The sequence below is a fragment of the Ochotona curzoniae genome, unplaced genomic scaffold (assembly GCF_017591425.1).
Source record: "Ochotona curzoniae isolate NIBS_2020 unplaced genomic scaffold, NIBS_Ocur_1.0 contig_4612, whole genome shotgun sequence".
NCBI classification, from domain to species: Eukaryota; Metazoa; Chordata; class Mammalia; order Lagomorpha; family Ochotonidae; genus Ochotona; species Ochotona curzoniae.
Genome location: NW_024466343.1, coordinates 5,795,706 through 5,815,085, shown reverse-complemented (window position 1 = coordinate 5,815,085; position 19,380 = coordinate 5,795,706). Strand labels below are relative to the sequence as shown.

At 37.2% G+C, this 19,380-nt stretch overlaps 1 protein-coding gene across 1 annotated transcript in view; it reads left to right on the top strand.

Moving 5' to 3' along the window:
* Nucleotides 1-19,380, top strand: part of SLC44A5 (solute carrier family 44 member 5) — a 73,849-nt gene that overhangs the window by 20,788 nt on the left and 33,681 nt on the right. Inside the window, exons 4-8 of the mRNA XM_040987249.1 lie at nt 3,179-3,263; nt 8,321-8,446; nt 9,040-9,100; nt 15,055-15,178; nt 16,360-16,443. Coding sequence (XP_040843183.1) covers nt 3,179-3,263; nt 8,321-8,446; nt 9,040-9,100; nt 15,055-15,178; nt 16,360-16,443 — 480 coding nt within the window. The remainder of the gene's footprint in view (nt 1-3,178; nt 3,264-8,320; nt 8,447-9,039; nt 9,101-15,054; nt 15,179-16,359; nt 16,444-19,380) is intronic.

Sequence of the window (19,380 nt, the reverse complement as noted above, 5' to 3'; positions counted from 1 at the left end):
CAACATCCCACAAGTCTGATTGAATACACTAAAAGCTCAGGTCAATTACTTGGTTTAATTTTTTAAAGGTTTATTTATTTTTATTTGAAAATCAGATTTTACAGAGAGAGAAGGAGACACAGGTCTTGCATCTGCTGGCTCACTCTGCAGATGACCACAATGGCCAGAGCTAAGCTGATCCAAAGCTAGAAGTCTTCTCTTGGTCTCCCATGTGAGTGCAATCTCCCAAGCACTTGGACCACCGTCCCCTGTTTACCCACACCACAGAGAGCTGTATCAGGAGTGGAACAGACAGGACACAGACCAGTGCCAATATGAGATGCTAGCATTAGCAGGCAGAGAATCAAACCTCTACGTCTCTATGCTGGCCCTTTGTTTAATTTTTTTATGTAAGTATCCAAGCAGCGTATGCATGTGAAAGTAAATCAAACAAAAATGAGTAGCTTATAATGAAAGCAGTGGTCTCCCCTTTTAAGTCTCCTGACTTACAATACATTTTATTTTAGAGATTTATATATTTGAGAGAGAAGAGAAAGAGAGAGAATGAGAATCTTCCAGCTTTCAATTGACTCGCCATCTACCTGTACCAGCTAGGACTGGTCCAAACTGAAGCCAGGAGCCTGGACTTCCATCCAGGTCTCCCAGAAGGGCACAGGAGCCCAAGAACTTGTTCCATTTCCCACCACTTTCCCAGTTGCATTAACAGCAATCTGAAGAAGTAGTAGAGCAGCAGGGACCCAAAATGACATTCTGATGTTGGATGCCAGTATTGGAGGCAGCAGCTTAATGTGCTGCACCACAATGCAAGCTGGAGCATCATGCCTTTTTGTTATATATTCTGCTTCAGTTAGTCTCACTATACCCAATTTTTTAAAGATCCATCTTATGCTCTAAATTATATTAATTTCTTCCAGTTTCTGTCTCCTTTAATGTTTCTTTTTTGTCTTCACAATGCTCTTATACTCCTGATGTTATCTGTATGCCCATTGCTTCTAAAGAAAGCACTATATCTGTGTGGGGTTGCTTTACTGCTGTGTATGGATCAGTTTTCCTGGGAGATCTCCGTGCTGTGTTTATGGGGTTATGTATATTTTCAGGTTTCTCTGCAACATTCACTAATGGGAAACTAGATGTGAGACATCAGTTTTCACTATATAAAGGATTATAGACTGTGATACCAAATTCTGCAACAGCTTTTGCTATGCCCAGAAGATTCACTCAGCAAAAGAAGTCTCTGTTTTTTGTCTTTTTTCCTCTGGATGCTGGAGTTTTAAGTATTGGAGAAGTACAGAGATGTCGATGCCTATTGGATATAAATCTTTCACTAATGTCCCTCTTTTGGACCACACATCTTACTATCAACTCTGAGGCTGGTGTGTTTCTTCATTCATAGACAGTCATGTCCCATCCTCCCTATTACCTTGAGCAGTATATTCAACGTATTTTCACATTCATCCCATCTGAAGAATTGTCAAACTCTCTTGTGCAAGTGTGGAATATCCCATTCTCCAAATCTTAAGCTATGATCGTAAAGTACATTCTTAGTTTTTTGTACTTATTCCATTTCAGTGAGTCTTAGGAGGAAAGAAAGGTGGACTTGCATGCTCAGTACATCAGCGTGAGCTAACAACTTGTAGTTATTTCCATTTTTTCTTCTTGGTACAAATACAATTCAAGTTAAATAATGAGTGACTGCTTCACTCACACAGAGCTGCTCAGCTGAAATCACTACTAATTTTTACATAAAGAATCTGATGCCCGCTGCCATATGTGAGGGTATTCAAGAGACTCGGAGGATGACTGGATTTCTACTGAAAAGCTAAGGAAGATTCTTACTTAAACCACAAAAAAACATACTGTAGAATTGGTCTTATTTAGTCTCCATTTGATAAGTGGCTAAACTGCGCTAAGTATTAGGTTCAATTCTGGCAAAGTCATGTTATAAAGAAAAATAAGGTATAAACCTTATCCTTGAGGCAAGCATAATCTAGTGAGTAACCTGAGTGTATGTAGAATTTTACAATTTATAAGTCATTTTTATTTGCAGTGAACTCTTAACACTTACTGATTTACCACTCACACTTTTAAGTACTCCTGAGGGATCGCAATGACCCGTGGCCTGTAACAGTTTATTCACTGAGTTAGGTCCATATTTGAATCCCATGCACAGTGAGACTGTGTAATAGTTCATTCAGTAGTGAAAGAGCCAAGTTGCCATTTATGGATCTCAAAAAATAGGCTGTGGATAGTGTATATGAATTTATAACCAGCTTCCTGAGTCATTTACGTCTCAAATGAGACAAACATGATATAAATATATTTTTCTTCTATTACTGCTTTTAATATTGTTCTTTCAAATCTGCCATTTTCTTGCATTGCCATTTAGAATACACAGATTTTAGGCACGTTCCGATAAATTCAATGTATCCCATTTTGAAATTTCTGTCTCATTTTTGCTATCTTCCAACTCAGGTTTAAATTTGCCAGGGAATTTTGAGTGGGAAAGAATCTGAGTTTTCCCTCCTCTTCTCTCTCTTTTTGAATATTTATTCTTCTTAAATACTTAGGGCAGCCTTTCCTAATATGTAGTTCATAGACCATCCATACCTGAATCCACTGGGCAGCCAAAGAGGGAAAATTCTGGGACCTCAGATACAGAAATTTGGGCTCCCAAGTGTTGAAAAAGAATCAGAAATGAAACATTTCCATAAACTCCCATGTACATATTTATTTTAAGAAATCATAAAAGTAGAAAAAACTCATAAATATGTAAATAAATTTGTTTCTTTATGCATATTTTAAAATTATGCAAAATTAAAGTCAGGTTATGCTTAAATATTCTTTAGCAACATGTTCATTAAAATTATTATGAATTCTGGCACACGTTAAACATGTTCTTCAACATTATTTTCAATGGCATCAGCAAATTCTACTCTATGAATGTGTAATTCTGTATTTACTCCATTCCCCACTGGTGAGTAATTTGATTATTTTAACTTTTTTCTGTAATAAAGAGATGCTCTAAGTGTTATTCACCTTACGAGGATGTTGGAAGACACACTGCAACTGCCAAATATAAAGAAAATGAAGCCAATATTTCATGCATGAAATGTGTTTCAGTTTTGAATGATATGGTGCATTCTCACTAGAATGATTCTTTTGTCTTGGTCCCTAACAGGAACAAGACCTTTTTGTTTTACTTTAACCTGTTCAGCTGTGCCAATCCCTCTGTGCTGATCAATCTGCAGTGCCCTACCACACAGGTAAGGCAGGAGCTGCCTCCCTGATAATGGCAGTAGCTTTGGGCATGCTTGGAGAAGGCAATTCAGAAATTCTGTTTGGTTTTCTGTGTGTGTTTGACCCATTATGAGTTTATAGAAGATGGCAAGTTGTAAGTATGAATGTGTACTTGTTCACATACAATCAAAACTGAAGAGGAAATTATCGATTATCATCTTAGAATCACTAAGGAGTCCTTGTAATTTTGTCTAATCACCTTCTTTTATAGATGAATAATAGAAACTTAGAGAAAGAGAGGTATTTTTGCCGATAGTGTATTAAAGAAAAACCAGTTACAATAACTAGTAAATCCTCATTTTCAAAGAGTTATCACAATAATGTTTGGTTTCTGACCATGTAACAGTACAAGGCAGATTTCTGCGGTCAGTGAACTGCTCTCCTCCACACTTGCTGTCCCTGCAGTTATCTCACCTGCATCCAGCTGCTAGGACACAATAGGGATCAACTAAGCACACCTCTGTTAAAAACCTTAGATTAAAGATGTCACACTTTGCTTTTCTATTTTATGCTTTAGACACAGACTAGTCTTCTGTGGTCAAACCTAGATGCAAGGAAGAGCGTGGGCGGGGAGCAACGTACTTAATAGCTGAGCAAGTAGTTTTTATAAATGGTTCAAGAAGCACAATCCTCAGTAAACACTCAATTATATGTTCAGCAGTCTAACCTTCTGGCCTGTAAGTACCCTTATGCTTTCAAAAAAGAACTCTGAGATTCATGCATTGGTCTTTAGCAAAGTTCAGGACGTATGAGGGGTACATAGTTCTCTCCGTCAGGACTTGTTTCTAAACACAAGAAGAAACAGAGATAGGAAAAATAAAATTGCAAGTTCCCAGTTAGAATGGGAAAAGTGACAAATATACAACAGTATGGTCACAGCAATGGAGAATGTCCTTCATCTGACTCACACTGCATTCTACAAGAGGAACTCTCACACCCATCATATCTTGTAGCCCTTTGCTCAGATACCTATGAGGTTATTTCCTGCCCATGTGTCACCAGGCCACGTGAATGCCAAGCGCCGGTCTGTAGACCCTTCTTGAGGGCCATCTAGCTGTGAAGCACCACTAGCAATTGTGCAAGTTTAGTGAAAGATTAGGAGCCATCAAAGACTGCCTCAGGATTGACTCGACATTTCAAGTGCTTTGGAAACATAACAGGCTTCTGCCTCGCTTGCTGCTTGCTTTCAGCCAGAATACACAGATTTTGACACGTTCCAATAAATCCATTGTAACCCATTTAAAAATTTCTTTCCTATGCCAATAGCCACATCCATTGTTCTTCTCTAGAACTGGTTTGGAAATCTGCCTTATTTGCTTTTTTTGTTCTAAGTTACACAAATAAATTTCTAGATTATCCTTTGTACTTCACACAGCATTTGACTCTGCAATCTAACTCATTCTCCCAAGCTCCAAAATAAAATTTATGTTACAGTGTTAAGCCAATCTAAACTAAAAATGTGAAAATGGTGATAAAAGGCCTGCCACTTTGGTGTGCCAGATACACCACGGCCTGCAGCACCAACGTCCTTTATGAGTGTCAGTTTGAGTCTTGCATACTCTGCTTCTGGCCTAGCTCCCTGCTAATGACCTAGGAAAGCAGTAGAAGATGGCTCAAGTGGTTGGGCCCCTGCACCCATGTGGGAAAGCAGGAAGAAGCCCCCAGTTTCTGGCTTTGGACAAGCCCAGCCATGGCTGTTGCAGTTATTTGGTGAGTGAAACAGTAGATGAAAAATCCTTCTGTCTCCAACCCCCTTTTGCCCTTTCCCCAACTCTACCTTTCAAATTAATTAATTAATTAATTTTCAAAGTAGTGTATGAACTACCAAGTTCACCTTTGGTAGTGCAATGAATTAAACTACCACTAGAGGCCGCAGATGGCTGGAGTGCTTGCATCCCTGCCACCGACATGGGAGATCCAAATGAAGACTCCTGGCTCCTAGCGTTGATCTGGCCAAGCTCTGGCAGTTGGGGGATTTGGAGCATGCATCTAAAAACAGAAAATTTCTCTCTCTCCTCCTTTCTATCTCTAGCCTTTCAAGTATAAATCAACCAATCAATTAACCAATAAAATGAACCCACTTTTAAATGCCCTTTATGGGAATTTAAAGAGAATCAAATTTTGCTACCAATAATGCAGACTTCCATTAGTTATGGCATACAATGCTGTAAATTGATCCACACTGTACTTTGACTCTTTATAGTTTAGTTTACGGCCAGCATAGTCCAGGCATATGTTATAAGCATTTAAAAGACAGGCAGATAAACTTCTATGCCTGACTTCAATGCAACTTTAGTTTTGGCAATTATATGTTGATTGCTACTTATCAACACCCTATATAATGTGAACAAATGAATCTGTTAGGAGAGAAAACTTATCATATTGTTTTAACAACTTATTTGTATTTAATGAAATTTGATATATTCTTTTTAACAAGCCACTTGATGTTTTAATTATTTTATTTATGAGTGGCATCCATGTATTCTATATGTATAATATACATTGTGGCTAAGTGTTTCAATGTAGATGTCATTATGGTCTGCATTCAATAGACCCTGCTGTCAAGAAAGCATTACTCTATCTAGTTTTCACTTTTATTTATGATAAGTATGCCCAGTCAGGAAACTAGTTCACTTATCTTTTGACATCATAACAATAAATTGTTAAGTATCTGTAGGATGCTTCCTAATATGTTTGTTTTATTCAGTTTAGCTCCAATTACAGCGAACATTTGACATTACATTGATATTAACCTTAAACTGCTTGATGCTGTGAATGCCTCTAAATAGTTCTTCAGCTTTTTATTTATTTATTTTTATCTATATGCCTTCTATTTACCCATCTATTTGAGATGGAGGGAAAAGGTGTGAAAACAAAGAAAGAGAGAGAATATTCTCTTCCTTTGGTTCACTCTTAGAATGCCCTGAGCAACTGTGGGATGGGCCAGGCTGAGATTCAGTCCAAATCTATCTAATGGCTGGCACAGTCTAACTAGTGTGAGCCATCATGGGCAATCTCCCATGGTGCGCATTACCAGGAAACTGGAATCAGGAGCAGAGCTGCAACTCAAACCCAGGCCCTTAACTGTGGAAACAGGATTTCCACTGACACCTTAACCACCAGGTCAAATACTAGTCCCTCTTCAGCTTTTACAGGAGATATCCAATGTGTACTTTGGAGGCCTGTGAGTGTGTTTGTGTTTTCATGTGTGTTGGCAAGAGATTAAGAAAGAGAAAAATGCGTATTATGATGAAATGTGCAGATGAGTTATTTATCCTATCAAAACTTCTAGAAAGAATTGGACTCCTGTTGCTATAAGAAAATAGTCACGTTAACTGTAAGCTTTAAAGCATCTAGTTAATCCCCTCTCTACTCACTTTCTTGTGATTGGACACCAAATGACCCTGTGCACAGGAAGAACATTTCTAAAAAATGGAGAGCTATCAGCTCAGTTAAATGGGCAGCAAGATGCCAAAAGTGAGGATGGTTAGCAAAGAAAAGGAGGAAGTTGGAGAGTGAAGAAAACTTTACAGAGAAGTGCTGAATGAATGGGAAGGTGCACAGGTCTTGACTGCAGTTCATTTGGTTTCATATTACTTTACTTTTTATTATTATCAAAAGAATAGCCAATAGGATGCATGCTTCTTCCCTGATTCTGTCTTCTTTCTGTGAAGTTTCTAATTAAGTTTTGGTCACTGCATTGTGGCCCTGTAGAGTAACACAGTGATCAGACTTAGCACTGAGAGTTCCCAAAAGCTCGTTAATTTAAGATATTTGCATAGGTGACTTCTTTGCCTAGATTTACATGGTGTTGGTAAATGACTATAGTAATGGTTGATTGTGGTGAATAGCCCTAATTCTGTTCATTTCTTATTTTGATAAACCCTAAGTATAACGTTTGAGAATTATGTCAAAATTTTTAGTGATATTTTCAATCACCATTTATATATAATAAAGGAAGCAAGACTAACTCCAAATATACAAAAACAATACAGGTAAAATTAATCTTAAATAATGCTCTTATCTACTAATTCAGAAAATCATAGGAAAAGATTTTGATAAAAGTCTGTCACTACCTGTGGAAGTGGTCACATGAAACTACACATGATGTAATGCATAGAAGTAAGTACATACACACACACACACAAAATCATACAGAAATGAATGGTGTAAGACAACTGTTATGCAAAATATAAAGCAAATAGCTATAAAGGTAAGCAAAGATATACATATATGCTCATAGGTAAACTATGTAATGGAGACTAGCATAACAGGAGTGATGATAAATTTCAGTATGCGTCTCTATTCCAGTAAAAGGCGGAATCCTGATGAAACAGTTAAATACACCTTAACAATGTGATGCTAGATTTTCTGCTTTTTCCAATGCCTGCAATATCAGGTACAACTAAATAGCAGAATGTTAAACTTGCAACTGTTACTAAAGGACTACACTTCTGTGACAACATGGGAGGAAGAGGAGGGAAGGGAAAATGGACAGAGAGGAACAGAAAGTAGAGGGAGGAATCTCTGTACCTCCACAACTGTATCATGGAAAATAATAATAATACAAAAGACATACAGAAATGAATTTCTATAGAAAGAGTAGAATGTGAGCAAGGGTAGATGATTATAATAATATAAACTTCCTAGTGATAATACTGTGTCATAGTTATGCAAGTTACTGCCATTGAAAGAAATTGAGTGAAAGGTATGTGGAACACTATTATTTCTCATAATTACACGTGGATAGATAATTATTTCAAAATCAAAATTTTAAATAAATCCATATTTTACAAGAGTATCATGTTTTAACACATTATCAAAACCAAAGAAAGAATAGAGATTAGTAGATTTGTAACTAGTACATGAAATTTCGTTTTTATAAGACTAGATAACTAATTTATTTCTTATTGAAAAAAAACTGTTCTTGGTTCTTCATTCTGATGGTTAATACAGAAGTCTAGCTTTATAGATTCTTCTTGGTTCTGGTCAGTGCTTGACATTATGTTCCTTGTCTTCACAGATCTGTGTCTCTAAGTGCCCAGAGAAATTCTTAACCTATTTGGAAATACAAACGTTGTTCAACAGGGACAAAAGCGACTGGGAATACTACCGTCAGTTCTGCAAGCCCTCTGCTAAGCTTATGAAGGTATTTATTTTTAAGCAAAAACTAAGGAATGTTACTTTGTCTCCACCTCCGGTGTGACATGAGCATTTGTTACTAAAGAAGCTCCTAGATCATTTAGGAAGTGGGAGCTGATGGCATCGTTCCATTAAAACACACGTGCAAGGGTGCAGGAATTGAGGTGCTACATGTTAAGTTGGTCCTTAAGGTGCCCACCTACCAATCAGAGTGTTGGTTCAAGTGTCAGTGACTCCACTTCTAGTTCAGCTTTCTGCTAATGTGCCTGGGAGGCAGCTGGTGGTTCCTGCCATCCATATGGGAAAACAGAATAGAGATCCTGATTTCTGGCTTTGGCCTGACCCAGGCTTGCATGTAGCAGGCATTTCAGACAGTAAACAAGCAGATAGAAAATGGTTTTAGAGAGTCTGTTTTATTATTGTTAATTTGATTGCATTGCAGTTAACATATTTTAGATAATTTGTCAATTATTATCAGGGTAACCAGTGGGGATTTCAGTGTCACTGTTCGGTTAAATTTTTAAAGGAAACATTTTTGTATTGAGATAACAATAGTGATCACATGGATTTTGAAATACTTTTTTCTTTCTTCTGTTTCAGACTATCTCAGAAACCTTACTGGATAATGATTGTCCAAAAGCAATTTTTCCAGGCAAACCTTGTAAGTGGTAATTATTTTACTTTGGAACACAGAATCTATTAAGAATTCATTTAATGAAGTATTCTTGTTTCATATTAGATGAAACTGAAATTTTTTTTAAAAGAAAAAAAAAGGTCCTGTGACTGGGCAAGGCCCCAGAGTTCGTTAGAACATGAGGCAGAGGTGAAGCCCATGCTCTGGTTGCAGCCAGAATTCCCAAAGGAACTCTGCAACTTTTTGGATTTTGTTACATAAATACTCAAGAAATAAGATTGAAATTTGATTTTAAAAACATAAATTGGTTACTTGTTGCTCTATGACCAAATATAAACACACGTGGACACACCCAGGCACACCCACTCCTGAATTCAGCTAAAATGTTTTTTCAGAACTTGCCTGGGGAGCGGGCAGAGTGAGCAAAGCTGCTGCCTGAAGAGCCGGCATGCCACGCAGCTGCCGGTTTAAGTCCTGGCTGATCTACTTCCAACCCAGGCTGATCCACTTTTAACCCAGCTCCCTGAGAGGAGCAGTGGATATCACACATATTTGGGGCTGTGCACTGTATTGGAGACCCCAGAGACTTTCGGCTCAACTATCTGGCCTGGACCATTCCTTGTGAGTGGGGCCATGAGCGGAATGAAATAGCAGTCAGAAGAAGTCTCTATTTCTCATTTTCTCACTGTAATTCTGACTTTCAAATGCATAACCAAATATTTTCAAGCTAAGTTGCATGGAGGATGAAGGTAATATGTTAACATTCTCTTTATAATTGAAACCTAAATTATATATCCTACAAATGAATTGATATTTCTTTGTCTTAAAATTGTTTGCTTAAAGTAATACTGTTTAGAAGACAATGAAATAGTTATTTATTTTCCTCTTTTTTTTTTTTACTAATTACATTGTATTATGTGACACAGTTTTATAGGTACTGGGATTCCCCTCCACCCCTCCCCTAACCCTCCTCCCCCCATGGTGGATTCCTCCACCTTGTTGTGTAACCACAGTTCAAGATCAGTTGAGATTCCTTCATTGCAAGCATTTACCAAGTATAGAGTCCAGCATCTTATTGACCAGATAAGTTCAACAGCTTCTTGGGGAGACCTTCCCTGGTCTGAAGGTAGAGCCAACAGAGTAAAACCCCAATCAATTAAAAGCTCCATCAGCAACAATGTATAATGTTATGGAATTAATTGACCTAGTATTGAGTAAACAATATGTTAAATTAAATGCAAGTTCTTAACAACATCTTGTGACTACTTCAGTGACATTTTCACAATTGAGGTGCAAAACAGTTTTAGGAGGAGTGTGCAGAGAAATCTTCAATACCTTGTTGAGGAGTACTTATTCTTAGTGTCCTACCTACTAAGGCATGTATGAGTCCATGCTGACCAATTTTTCCTTGTTGTTCTCTGCCTATCTATTCTAATTTGTGTGTGTGTGTGTGTGTGTGTGTGTGTGTGTGTGTGTGTGTGTGTGTGTATGTGGCGGCTCTGGAGCGACCCTGATGGTCATTGCAGAGGGTGGGGCCCCAGAGTTGGAACTAAGTAAGGACCAGAGAAAGCTCCTCTCCCTAGTCCCAAAGGAAGCTTACTGTTCTTCTGAGAACCGCTCAGGGTTCCTGGCTGTTGTTCCGATGACCTTGGATCCTATGAGGAAGGATTCAGGCTTCTTCCATCCCGTACAGTGGGTCCAAAGGTGAGGGGGATGTCTTCTGAGTTCTCGGCCTCTGAAGGCGTTCCAGTTCCCCGTGGTCTCTTTGGCAGTTGGGATGTAGTCCTTGGTGGGAATCGGGGAGACTCCAGGGTTGGGATACAAGCCTCCTCCTGTCCAGCTGCTCCACTCTGGGGTCACGTGACCCCCCCATTCTGTGCACGTGACCTCCTGTTAATAAATTGTTAGGATTGCTCTTGATTCCCCCTGTATGTCTTTGTAGTTTTACTATTGTCTAATTCTGTTTTGAATCTATTGTCTATAAATTACCTGTCATGTTCCTGATAGGTTACATTACATGGCTTCCTCACACATTCAAAGGAGATGGAAGATTTCTCTGCTCTCCCGCCCCATTTCTGAGTAGCACAAGGATTTGAAAGTATATTAGGTGTTACAGTTTTTCAAAACACATGAGTTGAGACCGTATTAATTACAGGTTCATCTGAGGAAGATTTACTGTCATTCGGAATCTTTAGCATTGTTTCACATCCCCAAAGCACTGAGGGTTCAGCATGGAGCTATCCAAGCAGCAATCAAAGAGCCAAAATCCCAGAGCTCCCTGGCCGAGGGCCAGCAGGCGGAGCCTAGTGCCAAATGGAGCACTGGCCGCCTGGGGGACAGCTCCCCACGTGCATGTGGTAGCTGCCGTGTGATATCCAGGTATCAGATGCCACCGTCCCGGGGCCCCCAGCCGCCATGCAGCAGCTGGAAGTCCCTAGTTTCCTTTCTTAAGAATCTAATACTAATGACAGAGAAAACTTTATATACAGAGATCCATTAAATGTTCATTCAAATACCCCACCAAAAAAGGAGAAAAAAGAGAAACATTCTAATATCCAAAAGCAAGAGAATGCTTAAATACATTGTGATTTAGTCATTAAATGAATTGTTTCAGAATTATTAATAGTGACAAGCATATAAGAAAAATGATGCTATAAATTACAAACTGTTGTGTAGGTTATAACGGAGATCTTGTTGAATTCAAAATAAACAACAAAAATATTGCAACAGAACATATCAAAATGAAAAGGCTGTTTTGAGGATGATGAAGCTGTAGATGTTTTCTCCCTTTTTCTTTGATTTTCTGTTCCTCTCTTTTCTTTTAAAATGGAGGAAAGTCAACAGTCATCATTTGAGTAGAAAGTACCACTGATGTAACGTCTATCAAATACATATCCTAAATGCTCCCATCATTCTTTGTGTCAGAAAAGTCCCTGAAGCAAAAGAGAGGGAAGAGGAGGGGAGGGGAGAGGAGTGGGGAAGGTGCCTGTGTGTATTGCTATTGCCACAAACAGTTCCGTTAAACCTTGTGTTATATCTTCATCAAACCAGTGGTTAAGAATGGCACACAATGTGATATGTGATGTGTGTTTATATTAAAATTTACTATATATGACATTTTCATTTGCTATTTTTTATATTGCTACTGATCTGTCGTCTTTTTATTTTTTTTTCCCAAACTCGTTTTTAGTGAAGCGTTAAGCCATTAACTATAATGTAAATCCAACATGTCATCTCAAAAATGGAAGGAAGGAAGAAAGGAAAGAAGCAAGGAAGGGAGGAAGGAAATAGAAAAAAAAGAAAAGAAAATCATTTTACTACTAAAATTCTATCTATGAACTACATTGACAACTTTTTTTCTTGTATTAATAGCATATTAACATAAAAATTGCTAAGGATAGTAGAGATAAAGGGATGTCTTATTTTAAAGACTTTAGAAAAGTTAACTTATTCAGCAGCAAATATTGGCTGAATTCTTCCACGTGCCAAGCACTATTCTGGATAATGGGCTCAAGCAGGAGGAAAACTAAGAATATCCACCCAGTATGTCAACATTGGGATCAGTGGGAAGACGATACTCGTGGGGCAGGTCAGAGAGCTGACTGGACTGAGCAGGAGTAGACACCACAGCCAGAGATGGATCTGTGAAATCCTCCCAACGGCGAGAAGAACCCGAGAGCCAGAGAGCACACTGAAGAGACCAGCCAGACATTATAAGTACAACAGAAGTTGTGCATCAGCGAACAGGAGATCATTTTAAGTCAGGAAAGTTGGGAAAAGCTATCTAAAATCGTAGTTCCTCCTCCTGTGCATCAACTACTTTAACATTTTCTGCTTTAAATGTCATATAATTCCATGGACATCAGTGGTACTTCTTTTTTTTTTAAAAAGATTTATTGTTATTATTTTGTTATTGGAAAGGCAGATATACAGAGAGGAGAGACAGAGAGGAAGATCTTCCGTCCGATGATTCACTCCCCAAGTGAGCTGCAACGGCCGATGCTATGCCGATCCGAAGCCAGGAGCCTCTTCTGGGTCTCCCACATGGGTGCAGGGTCCCAAAGCTTTGGGCCGTCCTCGACTGCTTTCCCGGGCCACAGGCAGGGAGCTGGAAGGGAAGTGGGGCTGCCAGGATTAGAACCGGCGCCCATATGGGATCCCGGGGCATGCAAGGCGAGGACCTTAACCACTGCACCACTGCGCCGGGCCCATCAGTGGTACTTCTTAAGAAAAATATGGAAATGATCATTTAACTTCCCTTATCACTTCTTTCAAATTTCCTTTATCATTTTCCTTGATTATTTCTTTAAAAATTCCTATTTAAGGGTTTTCAATAATATATTTGTAGCAAATTTCTTTAATAAAAGTAAGTTTTTACTTCTATCTTTATTTTTATATTTTTCATATTTATTTTATATGTTCTATATTATATTTATTTTCTATTTTATGAATATATATTTATTTTATATTCTTATATTATTTATTTTATACCTATATATTATGTTGTATTATTATCTTCATAATATTATTTTTATTTAATAAAAATAAGTGCACAGAAGATTGATCAGTATGTTAACTCTTAGAAATTGTGCTGGCCTACAAAGTATGGATCTCTTCTGATAGCTTCAAAATTTCCATTTCCAATCTGCTTTAAAAATATGGAAATGAAAAAGTTGAGCAGAAGGCAAATTATTAATTATGTACAAGCTAAGCTATAATTGTCATAGTACTTTAAGGTTTGAGGTGGTTCTCATTTTCCAAGGAATTATTCACCCATCTCCAGTAGTCATAATTTTACCTAAGGAATCCACAAGATTTAAACAATTAAAAAAAAGTTTATGATACTATTCTTTAGTCTCAGGGATTTCCTCTTGCCTATAGATATGTACGTAAAATGTATATACATACATATATATATAGAGAGAGAGAGAGGAACTGTATTTTGGAGGCAAGTGTACTGTGAAGTGAAGATACATTGCAGTATGCATCTCTACTTCTGAATAAAAGATGGACTCCCAATGAAACTGTTTACATATCTTGACAATAGAATACTGGGCTTTATAGCTTTGTCTATACCTACAATGTCATGATTCACTTTTCTGGGTCATACAATAGATCAATTTTCAGTTTTCTTAGCACTCTCCGTACTGACTTCCATAGTGGTTGTACTAGCCCACACTCCCACAACAGTGAGGGAAGCAGTCTTGTTCTCCACATACACACCAGTAGGTGTTGTTAGTAGAACTTTGAATATAGATGAATCTCAGTGCAGTCAGGTACAACCTCAATGTGGTTTTTATTTGTATTTCCCTGACTGGTAGGGAGCCTGAGCATTTTGTATATGTCTATTAGTCGTTTGAATTTGTTCTTTTAAAAAATGTTTATTCATTTCCTTCACCTTTTTTTTCACAGGTTGTTTGGTTTGCTGTCATTGAGTTTCTGAAGCTTTTTGTAAATCCTGGATATTAGTCCACTATCTGTTGTGTAGTGTGCAAAGATTTTCTTGTTGGTTTCTTTTTAACTTAACTGATGATTACTTTGCTGTTCAGAAGCTTCTCAGGTTGACGTAGTCTCACTTGTTTATTTTGACTTTAACTGCTTGTGCTTTTGGTAAACTTTCTTTTTCAGAAATATAAATGAATATAGCCTTTTAATTGAAATATTTACCAAGAGCAATTTGGATCATGATTACTCCTAAATAACTTGTGTTATGCATTTCATTGGTGACAACCTAATGAATACATTAAACATTAAATCCTCCAGTTAAGAATGTGGCTTTTTATCGTGATTGTATTTGTCCTTATTTTAGTTTTACAGCCAACAGAAAACCTCTGGGTCATCAGTCAGTGGGTGTTAGCTGCCTCTCATGAATAATTTTCATGTTTAAGAGGATAGGATCACAAGTAACAGCTTAAGAAAGGAAGGGCACAGCAAAAGAGGCAGAAAAGCGATTATCATAATTGGAATTTATTTTTTTGCAGTTCTCCAGAGATGCTTCCCTGACTTCTCTACTAAAAATGGCACTTTAACAATAGGAGCTAGAATACTGTTTGAAGATGGAAGTGGAAAGACAAGAAATGCTATGGAACTCCGACAGGCTGCAAAGTATGTTTGTTTTATCCTATTTGCAATTATTTGCATGCTTTTATTTTACCTAATACTAACACCTCTATTAAGGCAATGGTTAGAGGGAATAATTATGTATTACTATGAAATATAATGTCTCTAGATTGGAGAACTTGATATATGTTCATTAGTGAAAAGAAGCAGAATAAATTAAAAAGAACAATAAAGTGTTTCAGATAGGTTAAATTTTTCATAAACAGGTATAGAAGCATGAGATAAGAAAGTGCTTGGTACATAACAAATTTCTGTATACTAACTGTAGTGCCGTCAATTTGCTGATTCCTTGGATATAGATACAGAGTGCTTCTCATTACTGGGCATACATACTTATACACATATGTACAAACACACACAGAGGATAATCACACAGCTCAGTTGAATTAACAAAGAAAAAACAAAGAAGTTCTAAACATTTTACTTCTGTTCCTTGAACGGATTTTTCAGCACAGATATTGCAGTCTATTGTAGTGTAGCATCTGCATATTTAGAGAATAAACAGCAACATGTGTGCATTTCAGAAATGTAAAGCTGTATTAAAGAAATGACAAAAGAATATTACAAGTAAGCATACAGGAGTGGTAACATTAACAAAAAGGCTTAGAAAATTATGCCAAAAGCAACATAGTGTTGAGGGGAAGCAGGAGACATTACAGCTGAAACACAGGGAAGGGGCTGACAGTGCTGTTTATACACATGTGTTCACCTTCATCAAATTGGACAGTAATGATTTGTGCACTTTTCAATATGTCCTCCTTCATGCATGCCAGCCGCATGCATGCTGTCAGAGTATTAGGAAAGGGAATTCAAGAAGATGTTCTTTCTTGACTCTCTGGATTTTGCAAGTTAAAAGCTGATCATCATTTTGATTCATTTCTTACTATGAAATTTCTGCAGCATGCATTCATTAAGAAAACATTTGTTTACTATCTTAGAGAGCCAGGTTCTCCCTGTGTGTAGCTATAGACAGCTTAAGCAGGTTCACCCACCTTTGGAGGTCTTCTGAAATTATGTTTCCTGAATTGTTGTGGTTGTGGAAAAAGTCAAAACTGATACATGATTTCTAAAAACACTTTTTGAGCAAGTTTGTTAAGTCCCTTTTGCCACAACAAGCATATTTCTGTTTAATGATAGTTAAAAATAATTTTTCTCTTTGAATTCAGTGGTGTCAATAAAATCCTTGAAGCAAGATCAGTTGGACTGAAAGTATTTGAAGACTATGTAACAACTTGGCATTTGATTCTTATGTAAGTGTTCCTTCCCCAGCCCCATTCAGAATTATCTTTGTAGAAAAACTTCTTCAGAGTCGCTGCTTTTGTTTTTTGATATCAAGTTGATTCACAACTCAGTTTCTGATTTTTCTTTCTCAGATTGAGTAAGGATGGGAAACAGTATTTGGAAATATGTCCAGAACTAGCAGAAGGTTATAAAATACAAAATTTCTGTAGTGCCTATGTGCTTCTCATCACATGCTATAGTGGGTATAGCGTTATTTTCTGATTTTTTTTTTTTTTTTTAGTTTTTTCAGTTCGTAAAAGGTAGAGGACCAGAGAAAAGGGGAGAGAGAGAGAGAGACTTCTTTTAGTTCAATCCTCAAATACCCACAATAGCCAGATCTGAGTCAGGTCAAACCTAGCAACCAGCATCTCCCATGTGTGTGGCAAGGACCCAAGTCCTTGGGTCATCTCTCACTTATTTCCTAGGTACATCAGCAGGAAGCAGGATCAGCAGCAGAATTGCCTGGACATTATGATATGGAATGTTGACATCACAAACAGTAGTTTAACCTGATGTGCCACAACACCTGCCTCTCTTTGGTTCTTTTTTTCTCATATAATGATCATCATCATCTTCATCAAAGATCATTGTGGTTTCAAGAAGCTTAAAAATATAGAAAGAGGAAGAGAGCTTTCCAGGCATGTTTACATTGCTGCAAAGTTAAGGAAATGTGGTCACTGTACTGAAGTCAATGGATGGCTTCTGTATTACTTTCTAGTGTTTAAAAGCTTGTAGATTTCCTTAATGAGCAAGCAATAAATTCAACACCTCTTCAGATATTTAAAGGCCATTTACTACTTGACCAAACTCAGCTTCTGCAATTATTTCCATCTTTGCTTCCTGACTGACCTTATATTATAAACATAGTAAATAATGTTCCCACATTAGGCTGTTCGACCCCATGTTTTTGCACATTCTCTTCTTTTTCCTGGTGTATCCTTCATCTCATCTTTAATATTCATGTTAGTATCATTGACACTTTTCCATCTTATCAAGCTGTAATTAATTATTTTGGAGGAGCAGGAAAGTGTGGTATAACTATGTACACACAGACGCATTTTCCTTCTGCCATAACCTACCATTTTCTATTTAATTTGCTTGGCTCTTTCCCTCTAATAAACTGTGAGCTCTTTGTTATACCTGTGTCTCACTTGCCTTTGTTTTCCTAACCTCTGGTGTTGTGCATGTAATATAAAAGATGCAAATAAAATATAAACACACTAGGGACCAAGATCCATAAATTACATATAACTGTATCATTCTTAATAAAGTTAAAATTGTATGTGAGAAGGACACTACTGAGTAGTTTTAGAGCTATAAAACTTCATTAGCTTATTTTTGTAGTTTATTTTAAAAATTCACAATGATTATACATTCAGTGTGTTAGGATATACTTCCCTAGCAGAATATAGTCTATATTTGACAATAGTTTATTTGACAATAGTTGAATTTGTTTCCCTATTCTCAAATCCAATATATAGCTTCTATGTTTCTTCTTCATTTGCCTCTCACACTTTGACCTGAACACAAGTGTACATTAGGGTAGATTCCTGCTTATCAAACTCCGGGTGCATGCACTAAAACTTTCCCCCCAATACCACTCATACCACTACAACATCAACACCTCCCTTGACTTTCATCCCCTATGCTCTTAACTGTTTTATAAGCATAATATAAGAGTATTAACACACTGAGATTTACTCAATTAGAATTTTACGCAAAAATTTATAAGACAGACTAAAACACGTTCTTTCTCCCTCCCGCCCGCCATGATTTCTTCAAATATTTACTTTGGACTATGCCATAGAATAATCCTTCAACTCCACTATGTATTTAATCATGAAAATATTTGTCATGTAAGAGGGAATGGCTTCTGAATTTTAAAAGCATAGGCTTTGCAAGATTTTGACCTAAGAAGACACTTTGATGCCATGCTGCCATCTATCCAGTGACAGTAATTAAGGCTTTCATTTTTTAGATAACACATGAGACAATAAACTCAATAAAAATGTACCAGGCTCTGTCTGTTGGTATGCTTGATAACCTACAGATAACACCAGAGATGCCAGTTCTCAATAGAACATTAGTGAAGTTTCTAACCTTAGGGAGTTTTGTTTGAGGAAATTACATCAGAATATTCTAATGTGAACTTAACCTGAATATTTGTGGAAAAAGAAACTTTCCTAGTAGTTTAGTTAAACTCCAGAAAGAAACTGAGGCAGATAGGAAAATAGTCATGCTATTAAGTATGTGATAAAACCACGTGGTCCAGGAAATACAGAAGCCTAACTGTGGCTTTAAATAATATTCCACAAATCATGGGGGGGGGGTTGAAGAGATATCTGATGATATCAGGCACCACAAACAATCTGAAATAATTCGATCATGGCAATAATGAGTACAAAGTCATGAGTGCAGGAACTGAGAAGCCAGGTTTTTTCCCCTCACTGTTCCACTCCTTTCTGGCCTTTCTTGCCTTATTTGTAAATAACCATGTTGTGCAAAGTTTCTTTTATTCACCAAGAAGATAAAACAGCACAAATCCAACATGGTGGTTTTTATGTTTTACCTCATAGCAGACAGATATGAAGAAAAACTAATAGGACTGGCAACTGTGACATTTAATCTAATATTCAATGTTAGAATAATTGTATTTTTCATTGTCAAATGGTGATGCCATACTCTGGCTTACCTGGATATACAAGAGATGACTCATATATAAAATCCCCAATACTATTTCATGCAAAAGTCCTAATGGAAATAATGGTGTGTACTTTTTATCATTGCTAATGTTCCTGTAGCCAAGTAAAACAAGACAATTTAATCATTGTTTTGCACAAAAAAAATGTGTTGCCTCGATGTTTCTGTTAAGTTTAGCACATCTGACCTTTCGTTTGTTGTGGATT